At 42.2% G+C, this 15,795-nt stretch overlaps 1 protein-coding gene across 1 annotated transcript; it reads left to right on the top strand.

Annotated features, from left to right (window-relative positions):
- The first annotated feature begins 2,100 nt into the window (after positions 1-2,100).
- On the top strand, positions 2,101-14,625 carry grhl3 (grainyhead-like transcription factor 3). Its single transcript, XM_083791271.1, has 15 exons — positions 2,101-2,271; positions 4,250-4,421; positions 4,569-4,633; positions 5,435-5,714; positions 5,903-6,136; positions 7,180-7,291; positions 7,631-7,725; positions 8,576-8,734; positions 9,023-9,101; positions 9,281-9,411; positions 10,678-10,712; positions 10,905-10,990; positions 11,262-11,347; positions 11,606-11,670; positions 13,230-14,625. The coding sequence occupies exons 1-15, from the start codon at positions 2,255-2,257 to the stop codon at positions 13,345-13,347; spliced, it is 1,734 nt and encodes a 577-aa protein (XP_083647397.1). The 5' UTR covers positions 2,101-2,254; the 3' UTR covers positions 13,348-14,625.
- Positions 14,626-15,795: the final 1,170 nt, after the last annotated feature.

The following is a 15,795-nucleotide window of genomic DNA, read 5'->3' on the forward strand; positions in this document are numbered from 1 at the left end:
CCAATATGAGGGTGGATTCCAGCCAAAATTCTCACATGTCTCCCCCCTTCTCCGCTACCTCCATTGGCTCCCACCTCTTCAGACTCCATCATGGCCCGTAGCACTTGCCCTATGACGACCTTACAGGCGTATGCAAAGACCCAACTTATGTAACTTAGATAGCATATTTATGTAGACTTATAGCATTTTATGTAGACATAGCACTATAAAGTATACATACATAGTTTCATTATACAGTATAGATATTCCACTGTTAAGTTCTTAGCTTATGTATGATTCATGATAACTACATTTTTATTAGAGATGTCCCGATACACTTTTTTCGCTTCTGATCCCGATTCTTCAATTTCTGTGTTAGCCGATACCGATACCGAATACCGATACCAGTGTCGTGATCTCATGTTGTGTTTATAGCTATCTAGCTATATATCTCGTGTTGTGTTTATAGCTATCTAGCTATATATCTCGTGTTGTGTTTATAGCTATCTAGCTATATATCTCGTGTTGTGTTTATAGCTATCTAGCTATATATCTCGTGTTGTGTTTATAGCTATCTAGCTATATATCTCGTGTTGTGTTTATAGCTATCTAGCTATATATCTCGTGTTGTGTTCATAGCAGACTCCTCACTCAAATGTGCACTTGCCGTTTGGGCAACTCCAAAGCAAACTCCACATGTCCCAACATTTTATTTACCTGCCATAGTGTCAACCCCTTACCCCTGTGTGGGATCGGTGGTTAGACTGGCATATTCACCGATACCGATATGACCTGATATGACAAATAAGGGCTGATCTGATACTTTTCCCGATACCGATACAGTATCGGGACATCTAATTTTTTTTATGTATGTGATGTATTGCCATGCTTTTTGTTCTTGCTTAATGTAAATCGCTCTGGATTAAGAGCATTAGAAGATGCTCTTAATCCAGAGCAATGCCTAAATTCAGTAAATTATAATTGTAAAAATGTATTCTGCCAATGCTTATCAATGGGAATAGAGTGGTTTCTTGCCAATAGCAGAATCCACCCTCATAGGTATAATGAAACTTTGGTGTGACTGTGCCCTTACAGTTTAATTTAGAAATATAGCTATATAAAACAGCTTTACAACTCTATTTGTAGCTATGTGCTAATCTTGTAGATTAGCTATTTTCGAACATGTATTTTTTATATATTATAACGTTTTTAAATGACTTTGTGTCATCAAATGTTCCGATATAATGTCATGCCCAAATAGAGCCGTTGATAGTGGTTACATTTAATCGTTGATCTCCTCAATGATTTTGACAACACCAAAACAAGGAAAACAATCCATGACCAGTGGTGGGAAATTAATTTAATAAAAGTACCAATACAGCAATGTTGAAAATACTCTGTTACAAGATTTAAAAAAATACTTTGGAGTGAAAATATTTGTATCAAAATTTACGTAAGGTAACACATCTAGAAAGTGATCAATATGCAGAATGTCCCATTTCAAAGTTTTTAAGGATTTGGGATTGTGTGGTTAATATGTTTTGTAATAATAATGAAAATCTACAAAGTAACTAATAACTAAAGTACTGAAAACTACTGGAAATAATAATATATACTGTATATACTGTGAGTGTGTGTGTGTGTGTATATATATATATATACATACATACCTCAAAATTGTGCTTTTAACTACAGTACTTTAGTAAATGTTACTTTTCACCACTGTCCCAGACATGCTTTACCGAATACACCAAAACTTGGAATTGGAATTGAAACTGGCAAACTATTAACATCTTCAAGCTCAGTTCCTTGCATCTCCCCTCTCACTCTCAGGCTTATTGCTGAGCACTTTAACACCTTTGTCCATCCAATCTCACTCTTTTGTTTAACGTGATAATGAGATGCATGATACACCTGCCTCGGATTGTCCTGCAAAGTGGTCCCCGGTTGCTCAACATGCCCATTCATACACATGCAGCTTTTTTGGTTTCTTCCCAGCCCAGGAAGGGTTAATCCCTCTACACCTGTCCTATCAGACACCTGTTTGAAGGCTCTCGGCCAATCAGAGGGAGAGTGGGAGAAACTACCTGCCGGCCTTAAATAAATCTGGGCCCACGGTGAGGAGGAATCACAACTCTTGACTCATCTTAGACATGTCTGATCATCTCGGTTGTTGTTAGTTAGACTTACTTGTACACTGAGAGAGGAACACACACTTGGCCGAAGAGAATACAACTTAAAGGAAAATATCTCCACCGGGACCCCGACTGAAGACATGACCAAAGATACTGAGTAAGTTATTTTTGTTAATCTTTGGGTTTCTATTTGGGCTTACAATTTATTCTTAATCTTAACTCTGTGAGTGACCCAAAGGGTCAATTTGCGTCCATGTTTGTACACTGGTAGAGCTGCAAATGTATAAATGAACTGATTATTTTACCGTGCAGTTGTTTTTGCTTATCTCCAAATGGGAAAGAAAAAAAGATTTGGCTGAAGCCTGCTACTGTATGTCAACATGCCAAATATTTGTGATTTGTAGTTACTGTATTAATTTATTTTCAATGAGATGATTGATTATGCCCATTGAAGGGGCTGAGAGTAGATCTAGCCGCCCTTCTTTCACTTTGCAATGAGACCCCCATGTGAAAGAGTCCCGTTTTAAGGGGTGTTTTACACAGAAAATTGATACAGATGGTCTCAAACACACACACACACACCCGTCTGTGGCTTTATCGGGTCTGGTTCACGTAAACCTAGGGGCCAGAGAGCACAAAGGAGACAAGGAAAATAAGACTCTACTCTTGAGGTGTTGGAGAGGGACCAGGGCAATGACAGCATGTAATGATGCATTGAATTACATAATGGTGAAATTCTAGACAGGAGACTCTCTGTGTCTATAAAAACAGTTACATTCAGCTCGTGTTAAAGGGTAAACGGAGAGTAGCTAATGGAGCCACTATTGTTTGGTGTTTAGCTGTGGTTGTAAAGTGCGGGGAATGACAGAGTGTGACTTAAACAGGTGCATATGGCAGGTGTCTTGAGTTTGGAAGGGGTGGATTTTTGTCTTTGGCACCAAGCTGTATTTATGTTATTATACATTGTCATCCTACAGCATTAATGTTGACATATATTTTGGTATTATTTAGTGCTGTGGTTAAATCATGTTTATGCTTATTAGTCCATCCATTGATGTGTTCCATCCCAGGAGTAGTTGTAACTACCCTATGTGGGGTCTTCTGCTGCTGTCAGCACATTTAATTAGTTGTTGATCTCTAGAGTAAACTGGCTCTATTTGCTTACTGGCTACTTGAGTTATACTCATGATGGGGTGGGCTTATCCCAAGTAGCCAGGGAATGTACAAACAAATCTCAGAGCTTTTCCCCTTTATCTTCCTCTGCCAAATATCCTCACCTCAAAAACCTTGGAGATAATAGATAGTGTATACATAATAGGCTTAGAAATACTATGAAAACCCAAAATGCGCTCAAGTGTGTAGATTGTTGTGAAACTGCAGGTGCTTGCCTGGGTTTTTATTTATTGAAGAACACTGTTATCTCTTAATCTGTTGTAAGGATTTTGTGCATGCTTGCAAAGGCACAAAGGGCTGCATTAATATAGGGTTCCTCTCTTGAAATGTAAGGCATTGTACACAGTCAATTCATCACCATCAGTGATAATTTATCCAGTTCTACACGCACGTGTGTGTGTGTGTGTGTGTGTGTGTGTGTGTGTGTGTGTGTGTGTGTGTGTGTGTGTGTGTGTGTGGCCCTGGGCTTTTTGAACCCTCTTGACACTCGGCACCTATGAGAGATGTTACTCAGCACTGTGGTTTTGCAATCGAAACCTTCCTAGCTCAGGGGCAAGTATGTGCAGTGCTCAAAGGCTCAGAGGAGGCTGCTATTAAACTCCAGCTGCTCTCACCCTGTCAAACTCTGCATGTCAAACACATAAACACGCTCAAATGGCAAGCATTTGCATTGTCCAAAGTGGGGTTATACAGTATACCTGTGGGAAGAACAGGTGAATTGTATGTATACTAGAATTATGGTGAACACAATAGTTTAGGCTATGTTGTGTTTATGTATTTTTACCACTTGAAGTTTCACGATTCTGGGGGGACACCTGATTTAATGTTGAGCGAAAACAGGAGGGGGCCTAGTATAGAGCCCTGGGGGACTCCAGTTAACTATGTATATATAGGGTTTAAGTGGTTAATTATTATTTTAGTTATTCAAACTATCAAATCTAAATGTACAATCACTTCTATAGGACTCTGGGACTGGTCCATCAGAACGAGAACTTCAACTATAACCGCTACACAAACTACGTCATGGACTCCTGGAACTATCTGGAGAGCCCCGCGACTGACCTGAGCAGGTCCAAGTCCCGATCTCACCAACCAGAGGAGATGACCCTCTCCATGCTCTATGAGCAGTGCAAGGTAGACATCCAACTTATCCACCGCAAAATTCACTTCAGAATTGATTTGTTAATTTCTTTATTTTTTTGACTGTTTTTCTTAACTGTTTATTGTATTATATATATACATTAACATAGTTTGTGTTCAATTCTCTCAACTTTTTTCTAGAACATTAAAGACCACAAAGTGTCTCCCTGCCACAATAGCAGCAGTATCTACAAGACAACAGAGAGGTGAGTGCATGAGCGGGATTCACTCTTCTATATCTGATTTGGGAGTGAAACTCTTCCCTCCTTTCCCTCTATTGTCATGGAGTCAAGTGTCTTAAAGAGCGACAGAGAGAGAAAGATGGGGAAAGAGAAAGGCAGGGCTTGAGAGGTCAGAAGCAGGTGAGAGGGTAATCCTCAAATCAAACATAGTCAATGGGATTACTGTCTACCACACCTTCACTTATCCTTGCGAGGATCCATCTATCCAGCCATTCGCCTTCTCTCTTTCCGCCATTTTTTCGTTCGCTTAAAGAGTTTTGCAACAGTAGACCTCTGCGCCTCTCTCATTTCATCATCCTCTGTTCTCAAGATTTTTCTCATTTTGCATGTTTTTTGTGCAGAGGGTGAGAAATGTCATTCGCACACTGTCATCCCCTAGAACATTTTAAACAATCCAGGGAGAAACTCAAACACTGGAGAATAAAAACTGGATTAAGTGACAAACAGTTCCCCGCCCCAGCTCAGACCGCGTCTTTCTGCGAGTCGACTCACAGTAGTTCAGTCTGTGTGCTGAGACACTTTGGAAAACAAGAGAGCTGAAGTGCTTCTGTTGACTGACACATTTGTTCGGATCTGTCTGCCTGCAGTTGTGTGTACAGACTTCTGTATGGGCTTCTACTTCTAAGACACTGCAGCAGTCATTCAACCAGGCACTTTAAGGCCTTTATTGTTTTTTAAACACATCGATTCCTGGGTGGAGCATTAGTCAGCAACAATGAGTAAAGTCTTCCTGTTCTCCTTTCTGATTTTCCCCCCACTCCCCAGGACTCTTAGTAACTCGTCCCCCGAGCTGGTCTCCATGGAGACGCCTCCCAGTATCATGAACAACCTTCCCCAGGAAGCGCTAACGTCTCCCATCTGCAGCCCCGCCAAGCAGAGCGTCCCTCTGCCCATCGCGGCGCCCCCCGCATCAGACGTCTATGCCACCCTGACCACAGCCAGTGTGCTGGCAGAAACCTACGACAAGCAGGACCTCAACAACATCTTTGACACTCTACTGCTGCAGAAATGGCCTGCAGGCGCTTTCCCCGAGGCCAATGCAGAGGTGAGCAAGAGTGCCGAGTTTACGTTGAAGAATTCTTTCTGCAACACAGCAAAACCCTCAGTGTTAATTTATCTATTTAGTTTAGTGTCTAGTTTACAAATACTGGTACGGGTCTATTTTATTACATTTGTCTGTTGATGTTCTGTTAATTTGTATCTCACCTGCTGGATGTTCTCTGTGGGTTCCAGGCTCTTCCCTACAGCGACCCCTTCTCAGAGGAGCGCTCCAGCCCCGTCTACTCAGACTCCTACACCAGCTCTCCTATCGAGGGCTACAGGAGTGAGTTCCAGTTCACCCTGGGAGCTCCTCCGGCCACCCCCCCCAAGTCGTGTGAGCTGCCCATGGTTTACCTGAACAAGGGACAGTTCTACCCCATCACCCTCCACGGAGTAGGAGTTGACCTTGGAATCACCAAGGTCAAGGTGAGTTTGGTTTTACTTTACCACTCAAACACAATGAATGTTAATTATTATTATGAATGTGTTTAGTTTCATTCATATTTACACACAAAAGTAGTGGAATAAGTATTTGGGTGTCAACTGTCAGAATCAACAAGTTGTACAAAAAAGGGCTTCCTCAAAAGCTTTTCCACAAATCGTACAAATGAAGGCTTCTCCACGTTAGATGTGGAAAACCTGCCACAAAACTGTGCAACTGAACGGTTTCTTACACATACAAAATATTTACACATCTTATATTATTAAGGTGCTGAGATATTTATATAAGGTGCAAAAAAAAGTGAGAATAGTAGCTGATGTGCACTGTGCATTATACTACAACCATGGCCAGTGACTTATTCTAAGCAACAACTTTCTGTCATTGCGTGTAACCAAGCGTTCATGGTTCCAACATTTCATAATTGTTTTTTCAGTGTGGCATCCATCACCCAAGGTTTATTTTAGACACATGGATATACAAATTAATTTGCGTGCCAGCAGGTAAAACCCTTCCCTAATTCTCTGTCCCCTCCCTTAGAGCTTGGTGACTAATTCCCTGCTAATCTGGGCTGGTACAAATGAAACGCATTGTCATGGCCTCTTTTTTCTTTCTCTGCAGTGGCGTGTTGAGTTTGAGTTCATTGTGAGCTTGTAGATGGGCTATTTTTGAACATCTTGGAATAGGGCTTATGTGGTCAACATTTGGTTCCATTTGGTATAATTAACACTCAGGATTTCACAGTGGAGTAAAAGGTCAGGCAAAGGTGTGGCAAGGTTTTTAAGGCAAAGGTGACAACCGTAAACACTGGGGTGAAAAAAGCTATAAAAACAACCCACACAAACGCATACACACCAGCTAATCGCTGATGACAGTTCTAGGAGAAAAGAGGGATTTCGAGCGATGAATGAATGGATAATGGCTAAAACAGACACGCTGGGTATTCCTGAAGTTGGAGGCAAGCATGAAGACCCCGGCCACAACCAAACACAACTAATCCCTTCTCTCTTTCTATCTCTCTCTGTCACAGACGGTGGTCATGGCTGTGTTTGAAAATGACAGGACCCCAGAGGTGCAGCTTCGCTGCTGGAACCACTGGCATGCACGTCAGCCTACCATCAAGCAGAGGGTCATTGACATTGGTATGTACTGTATTTCAGACTTTTAAGTAACATAAAACACACACACACACACACACACACACACACACACACACACACACACACACACACACACACACACACACACTGTCACACACACACACACACACACACACACACACACACACACACACACACACACACACACACACACACACACACACACACACACACACACACCTCCCCTTGTTTACAACAGAAGGCATACAGTACATTTCATTCATTGTTCTAGACTGGTGACAAAAACATCTAGCTGACGGATGTTGCTGGTGTGCAGTGGTGTGTGTCTGAGAGCTAAACATCTATTTCTTTCTTTCACAGCCGACTATAAAGAAGTGTTCAGTGGCATCAGCCATGTAGAGGAGGTGGCCTTCAATGCTCTCTCCTTTATCTGGAACCCCAATGAAGAGGCTAAGGTGATTATGAGCAGACATTGCTGTTGCAAAAGACACACACACACACACACACACACACACACACACACACACACACACACACACACACACACACACACACACACACACACACACACACACACACACACACACACACAGGCAGAAAGATAAATGTGGGAGGATAGGAATCCCAGATATGTGTTTGTCCCTGGGGCTCCTGTCAGTGCAGAAGGCATGGGCCACATCTCATTGCCACCTCCTCAGTGGCCGCAAGGCATTTGGGTGGGGCTGAATTAAAATCTGCTGCAGGTAGAGAACGCCAAGAGAGAGAGAGAGAGAGAGAGAGAGAGGGAGAATGATTAACGGGATATTAGAGGTGGGTGAAAAGCGAAGGGATTAATAGAGGGGATTAGGAGGATGCATGGAGGAATCAACCAGAAGAATAATGTGAATAGAGAATGATAGGAATCATGTACAGGTACAGGCCATCTTTGCATGTAATGAACAACACGACAGAGACATGCAGTCACAGTTCTTAACAAAGCTGCCACAGTCACTCAGCTGTCTATGTGTCTCTCCCGAGGCTCATGCGGTCCAAAAAGATGTCATCACGCCATAGTGTTTTATCTGGCATGCGTTGCCTGGGTAACCGTTTATTATCTCTCAAAATAGGACACTCCTTTAGGGTGACATGAGTGCCAAATCAGTGGTCAAATAATCTCATGCACAGGCCTTGCACACTAGCGGTTAACAGAGTTCGTGATTGGTCTGTATCACGAACTGTAAAACGTGCTAGGCAGCATTTCTAGTTTAATTAAGAACAGGAATAGTACAGTAAACTAATCTTTCTCCTCTCCTTTTCTCTTGGCAGGTGTACGTTGGCATCAACTCTCTGAGCACTGACTTCTCCTCACAGAAGGGTGTGAAGGGACTGCCACTCAACCTACAGATAGACACATATGACTTCAGCACAGGAACCAACCAGCTTATACACAGGGCTGCATGCCAGATCAAGATCTTCTGTGATAAGGTATAGTCTAGTAACAGTTCAAACAATATACGCTGAAATAATAATAATAATCTATTTCTTCATAAATAAACTATTCATCCGTCCAATTCATGCCAGTCACTTTTCAACTGTTCAACACAAAATACTTTAGAGAAGTAGTTGTACACAGTACACTTAACAAGATCCGAGTTGCCACATGCCCAAACCCAGGAATGTATTATTATACCTAGCGTCAGTATGGTTAAATAAAAAACAAACAGCTGTTGATCTCCCTATTCTAACCATGTGTTTTGGGATGTTACCCCAAAGGGTGCAGAGAGGAAGATGAGAGATGAGGAGAGGAAGAGAACAAAGAGGAGGGTGGCCAAGAACTCTAATGAAACTAGCGGTGAGTGTTTGCAAACACGCAGCTTCTCTTTAACCACATATGTCATGTTTTATATACTTTGTACGAATTTGGACACGTCAGTTATTGTGTTTACACTCTGATATAGGCTACACATACTATGCAATGTTTCAATAGGTCCCGTTTTTAACCTTGTGCCCTCCTCTCTCTGTCTCTTTTAGCCAACAGGGGCTTAGTGTCCAGCTCCATGAGCAATGACTGCACCTTCCTCCAGACCGTAGATGACCACGTCACCCAGCCCGTGCTTTTCATCCCAGAGGTGCACCTCTCCAACCTACAACGTTGTGGCTTGGTATGTCTCCCAACCTTTTTCACCGCACTCTTTTTCCTCCATATGTTTTCATCTATTCTTTCTATTGTCCTCGCTTCTTCCCTTAATTCCTTCCCTTGCACTCTCTCTTTCTCCCCCCGTGGTGTTGTGATCAGCAGCATTGAGTGAATCATGTTCCCAATCCCAGTTGCCCTTCAGGCTATGGGACAGACACGCAAGAGAGGGAGAGGGGAGAGAGAAAGGGAGGGAGGGAAATAAGTGTGGGAAAGTATGTAGTGGGAAAAAGGGGGTTGGGGGGCAGGGAGGGAGGGTGTCAGTCAGCGAGAGTGAGCGGAGACACTGAACTCCATAATTGGCTGAGTCGTTGTTGTATTTCTTCTGAGTCGAAACCAGGCGCAAGTACAGACGCCTACTACTGACTGACGCGTAGATTAATCTATGGGGGCTTACGAAAACACATACACACACCTGTACACGAGCGCGAGCGCACACACGCACACACAGGCACACACACACACGCACGCACGCACACACACACACACACACACACACACACAAACACCTGACTCGTGCGCCACTTGATCTCGCCCAACTCAATAACCCCCCCCCCCCCACACACACACACACACAGCGCCCCCTCCTCAAGTGTTTCTATGGGTTTCAGTGTTGTTGACACAAGACAGTGAAGGTGGTGAGGGTGCTGTCCAGACATGCCAGTTTCCCACACTCTGTAGTGTGTGTGTGTGTGTGTGTGTGTGTGTGTGTGTGTGTGTGTGTGTGTGTGTGTGTGTGTGTGTGTGTGTGCGTGTGCGTGTGCGTACGTGTGCGCGTGCATTTTAACAGGGCTGCAGGGAAATCCATTCATAACCTGTTATACAAAGGTATATTTTGTATAAAGGTGATTTACTAAACAGACACAATAGATACGGAAACTAGACACAAAGACAAGGCAGCTGAACGGCTTTGATCATGTTCTGCTGTACAGTCTGTCAGGAACGGCTGATGGATGCCGAAAAACAAACGCCTCTGATCAGCAAGAGCGATAAAAGCCAGAGCTATCATTGTTCTATCTGTAGCTCTTCATCTAAGCCCACATTTCGATGCACCAGGACGTGGTCATGGGAAACGAAGACTTAATGCATTGATAACATTCTTTGTCATACGTGCAATAGGCAACAGACAATGGCAGGAGAGGGGGGTGGACATTAAGCAATGTGTTTATCGGCCTGAGCTGTTTCTAATCACGTAACTGATCTGTCTTTTTTCCTTCTTTCTCTGTTGTTGCAGGCCGGTCCCCCGACAACTCTGGATGAGATTGAACGGTAAGCATCTAATACCTATAGAGAACACTGACTGCAGTAGTGCCGCACATCGAAAATGTAGCATGCATTGTGCACACCTTAATGTATTGCAGCTTAGACTGGGTGACATTGACAAAATCAAATATCATGATATTTAGGCCTATTACCAAAAAAAGGCCAATTGTCATATAATGGGTGTTTATGTGTTCCCAGGTGTTCTATGAAGAGGTCGCATCCCGACAGAGACCAGACTAGCTCTCCGCCCAGCAAGCAGGCCCGCAAGGACGACTCAAATAGAGGTATGTGGATCCGCCTGGTGGATCGGCTATTTTTTCTACTTTCGTGTTACACTGTTATATATAACGAAGTAGGGCATTAATACAAATAAATGGAAATATGTGCAATATGTACATATGTATGGTTTCTGCCCAACAGCAATTACATGTTACTCTGCAGCTCCAGTGGCAAATCTTGTACTGTGACAAAATTCTACAGAGTTAATAATGTTGGCCTATATCTCCTGCATCCTGCATCAGTGCCTAACCTTGATCTTTCCCTTTTGTCTATTAGTTCTGCTGTACGTGAGAGCAGAGACTGAAGAAGTGTTTGACGCACTCATGCTCAACAGTCCCACGGTGACAGGCCTGAGAAAAGCTGTAAGTAACTTACACACACACACACACACACACCTGCACGCATGTACGTGCACACACACACACACACACACACACACACACACACACACACACACACACACACACACACACACACACACGCACACACGTAATAATTGACTTGGATTGTAATGTGCACATGATCTCTTAACGTTAGGTCCTGTCATCCTTCATGTATATCGTCTTTCTTGTGGCAGGTGATAAGTACTAACTCTCCTCTCATATCACCTCTGTCCTCAGATTTCAGAAAAGTATGGCATGCAAAAGGACACCATTGGGAAAATCTTCAAGAAGTGCAAAAGAGGGTGAGTGTCACTTTTTGAGCAAGAAAGTAAACTTTATATGCCTTTGCCGCCTTGTTGACCACTCAACTTGTAGATTTATTGAAGAGAGAAAAAAGTTAGGGGTGTTCTAATATACAGTCAGTCAGTATAAGTACAGTAAGTCAGTCCATGCTTCCATTGTAAACAAAACAAAATAAAAATCAGTTTTTTGTGACAGTTTTGGTGCATTGAATAATAGAGGCACACATAGAAGCTCTTTGATATTCAAGTTAAATTAACTACACATAAATTGTCTATCCAGCATATGATATGGCATACACCCACATGATATCAGTCTTGTTCAGGGGTGAGCTGGTGAGTTAATTCTCACCACCTCGCCCCCCTGCACCCCTGAACAAGAAGAAGAAGAAGAAGACTGTGTTGGCTTTGCTGTCAATGAGTTGAATCTCTGCTGCTCCAAGGAAGCTAATGTTGTCGGACCGGGTGGGTAGGTAGGTTAGCGAGCCATAGTCTATCTCCTGGAATGCGATAATTGTCACTCCTCCAAAAGAGTGATGAATGAGGGAGGGCAGAAAGATCTCAAAAGTACTGCAATGACTCATGGGCGATTGTTGAACTTATTTATGTTATTATAATCTGATCTCATCGGAGCACCAGGAAGTTCTGTGGTCTTGACGCTTCTTGGTGGTGAAAGAGATCCCTAGCCTGATAAATGGTGTTTTTTACGACTTTGGGTGTCTGCTCATAGTCATAAATGAGACTTGTGTTTGAGGACATGATGGAATTGGTGTCACAGGGTGTATATGCTGTCCATGAAGATATGATTCTTGCCCCCACCCCCTTCTCCACAAACCACACTGCGATTCAGTGAAGATTACAGTGACTGTTAAAAAAGGTGGACAATCTACCCCATAGCCAAAGCATATTCTCCCTTAGCCTATCTAGTAGCTATTGAATTGATCATAGTTTAAATGAAAGTCTGGTCATTTACTTTAACATAATTGAGATTTTATCACACAATGTCACGAGTCGACTTAGAGATTATGGAGACGAGACCTCCTGTCAGAGACAGAAACACCCGCAGGAAGTTGCCCTAATGCTGCTAGCAAGTGCCTCTGGGGGAGCGGCTAAGCTAACAGGTTGGGTTACATTCTCGCACTCCACTCCCGCCCATTGCTTTGCTCTTCATGTCTTCCATCAGCACTGTGCCTGCGGGCAGGTAGCATGAGCTGGCAGTTAATTCAGTCACACTAGACCAGGCCAAAGACAGATTAGCATGTGCTGGAGGTGGAAAAAAAACAATGATACTGTAGACTGTAGAGTGAGCTGATTTACTACCTGTGGTGGTGACTACATCAAATGTCTCCTCTTTTGTATTTTTTCAGACAAGCATCCTTTGGCCCAAATTATATGTTGCTCTTAGACCGAGTAATGACAACAAATTAACTGCCTGAACCTTTGTTATCACCACGCTGTGAAAATGAAATGTAGGGCAGTAGACATGCACAATATTTAACACACCTACGTAGCCTACGTAACCTCTAATTATTATTTTTTGCTTGTTTTGTCTTTTCCTTTAGGATTTTCATCAACATGGATGACAACATTATTGAACACTACAGTAACCAATCCGCCTTCCTCATCGACATCTCGGAAGTAACACCTGGTCAATTCCAGATCACCCTCACCGAGCTATGAAGACAGGCACCTGTTCAACAAATTATAGATGACAATTTCAACCCTCTGAGAAAGCACTGCCCTGCCACAGACGCTGTAGACCGGCCTACCTAACCTAGGGAACTGAACTGAACAAAAAAGTACTCCCAGTTTCTTGTCAAATCACCCAAACGTTTTTCATCATCATCATCATCATCATCATCATCATCATCATCATCATCATCATCCTTCGACTGTCGTCGAGATCCTAGCCACTGCCTTTGTAAATACCACCCGCCCAGTGTTCTCCTACTGGTTCTGTTTTTATTTTATTTTATTAGTATTATTGATTTAAGTATTTTATATAACGCAAGAGCAATTATATTATGCTGTAAATATTTGCTGTAAATATTAATATGAACTTGTATTGTGTTTGAATATTTTAATCCATGTACCATGAATTGTGACATATTTCAATATTAGTTTTTAGACAAATTCTTTACATGATCTGTGTACGGTTATCAGCATTGTCCGAGGATACCATTCTTGCTGCTTGCAACAGGCTATCAAAAGCCAATGGTGGCTTTTCTCATGCAAACCATATATCAATATCTTCTTTGTGGCCATTGAGTTACAATGTTTGTTGCTTTTTTTTTATACTGCCAGAAGTAGGATTTAGTAGCTGCCTGCCTTTTAGTTTCATAACTAAACCGGTCCAACAATGGACCTTGATCTTATCCAGAAGTCACACATTTCCCCTCTCATCGCCACAGCCGTAACCACTTAAGCCCTAAATATTTCATTGTACGACCAATACAATAAATAGCATATCTACGTTGTAAGTTTGTAGATCTGCTATAGGTATTTTCACAATTTTGGAAAATCTTTGAAACATTTTGAAAATGTGTGGCGTTCCACAGTATAGGGACACCGTGGTTGATGTGTCTTTGCATTTTGTCGTATGATGGTGTCGCTCGGCGAAAAACCATGCTACAACACAGTATAAAGTAGGCTTAGGTATTGGACATCATTAAGTGTAGAGATGTGTACATTTCCTGACTGTATGGCACAGACCACAGAGTCTTCCCACTGAGTCTGAACCACTTCAGTACAATCACTGTATAAGCAGTGCAACTAACCCTAAAACTAAGGTCTTTCAGTTGAGCTTTTCAAGATGTTTTCTATTTTTTTTCCTTTCTTTTTTTTCACGTTTCTCATCATTTCAAGGCTTACATGTACCTCTGTAATATTTAATAATTATGCCATGGTTGTTGTACTCATATCTTGCCTTTTCGTAAGAAAATAAAGAAAATATGAATAGCTGGTCTCAGTGTGGATATTGTCATTTAAACCTTTACGGTTGCTGTAGATTCACATCATCACTTTATATGCAGGGCCATAAAGTGATGGCTAAGACCATTAGATGGGCAGGTGAACAATATTTTATAACACATCCACTAGCATAATTTACAGCATAAACCTGATGAATTATACATGTCTGGTGTCAGGGGTTCAGATAAGAGTCAACATTTGTGTAGCCTATAGTCTAGTCCAGTTTACGACGAAGCTTTAAATCAGAATGATTGAATTCTTGAAAATCATAGACCTATTTTTGGATAGACAGAGAGAGAGAGAGAGAGTGTGTTTGTGCATGCTTGTGTGCATATACTGTATGTAGACAATGCAGTGTACTATAGCAGCCCCTTGTGCTCCAAAAGAGTCAATACACATCAGTGGGGGGTGATTTATATTTTGTGGGACGATGAGCATCAGTGTGGTTAACAACTTACTTACAGTAACTTATATACCACCCATCACTGTATGATGGGGAGTGATAATATCCCATCTATACAAGCTTACAACAATCTGCCATTTTCACTGTAAACAATTTAGAAAATCTTGATCATTATAATGTCATGACCAAAATAGGGATGCCATGCAGGGTGGTTACAGTTTTTCACACACAAAACTTGGCACAATTTGTACAACCTTCACTTCATGTACCTAATCACTTGACACAATTTGCATCACATCACACTCCCTTATCTGCATTATACTCTGACTTTCTTTCTTTACACTACACATTACCTTGTTGTCCAAACACTACACACAATGTTCAGTTGTTGCACACACATTCAGATCTGGTGAGCAATTTGCAATCAGGACTGCAGCATAAAAGCCTCTGTTTTGGAGAACCTCGAAGAGACACACACACACACACACACACACACACACACACACACACACACACACACACACACACACACACACACACACACACACACACACACACACACACACACACACACACACACACACACACACACACACACACACACAGTGTGACATAGTCAGTAAACAAAAGAGACAGAGGCACAAAAAGATAGAAAGTGGACAGGGAGATACAGACAGAGAGATAAACAGCAACAGAGACAGAGAGATACAGAGAGAGAGAGAGAGAGAGAGAGAGAGAGAGAGAGAGAGAGAGAG

The sequence above is a fragment of the Protomyctophum parallelum genome (genome assembly GCF_964188405.1).
Source record: "Protomyctophum parallelum genome assembly, chromosome: 20".
Lineage (NCBI taxonomy): Eukaryota > Metazoa > Chordata > Actinopteri > Myctophiformes > Myctophidae > Protomyctophum > Protomyctophum parallelum.

What these genes read in the sequence shown, in the direction of transcription:
- grhl3 (XM_083791271.1), top strand. An exon ending in ATCTACAAGACAACAGAGAG is followed by an intron (nt 4,634 to 5,434) that starts GTGAGTGCATGA and finishes CCCACTCCCCAG; the next exon opens with GACTCTTAGTAACTCGTCCC. An exon ending in TCAAGATCTTCTGTGATAAG is followed by an intron (nt 8,735 to 9,022) that starts GTATAGTCTAGT and finishes GTTACCCCAAAG; the next exon opens with GGTGCAGAGAGGAAGATGAG.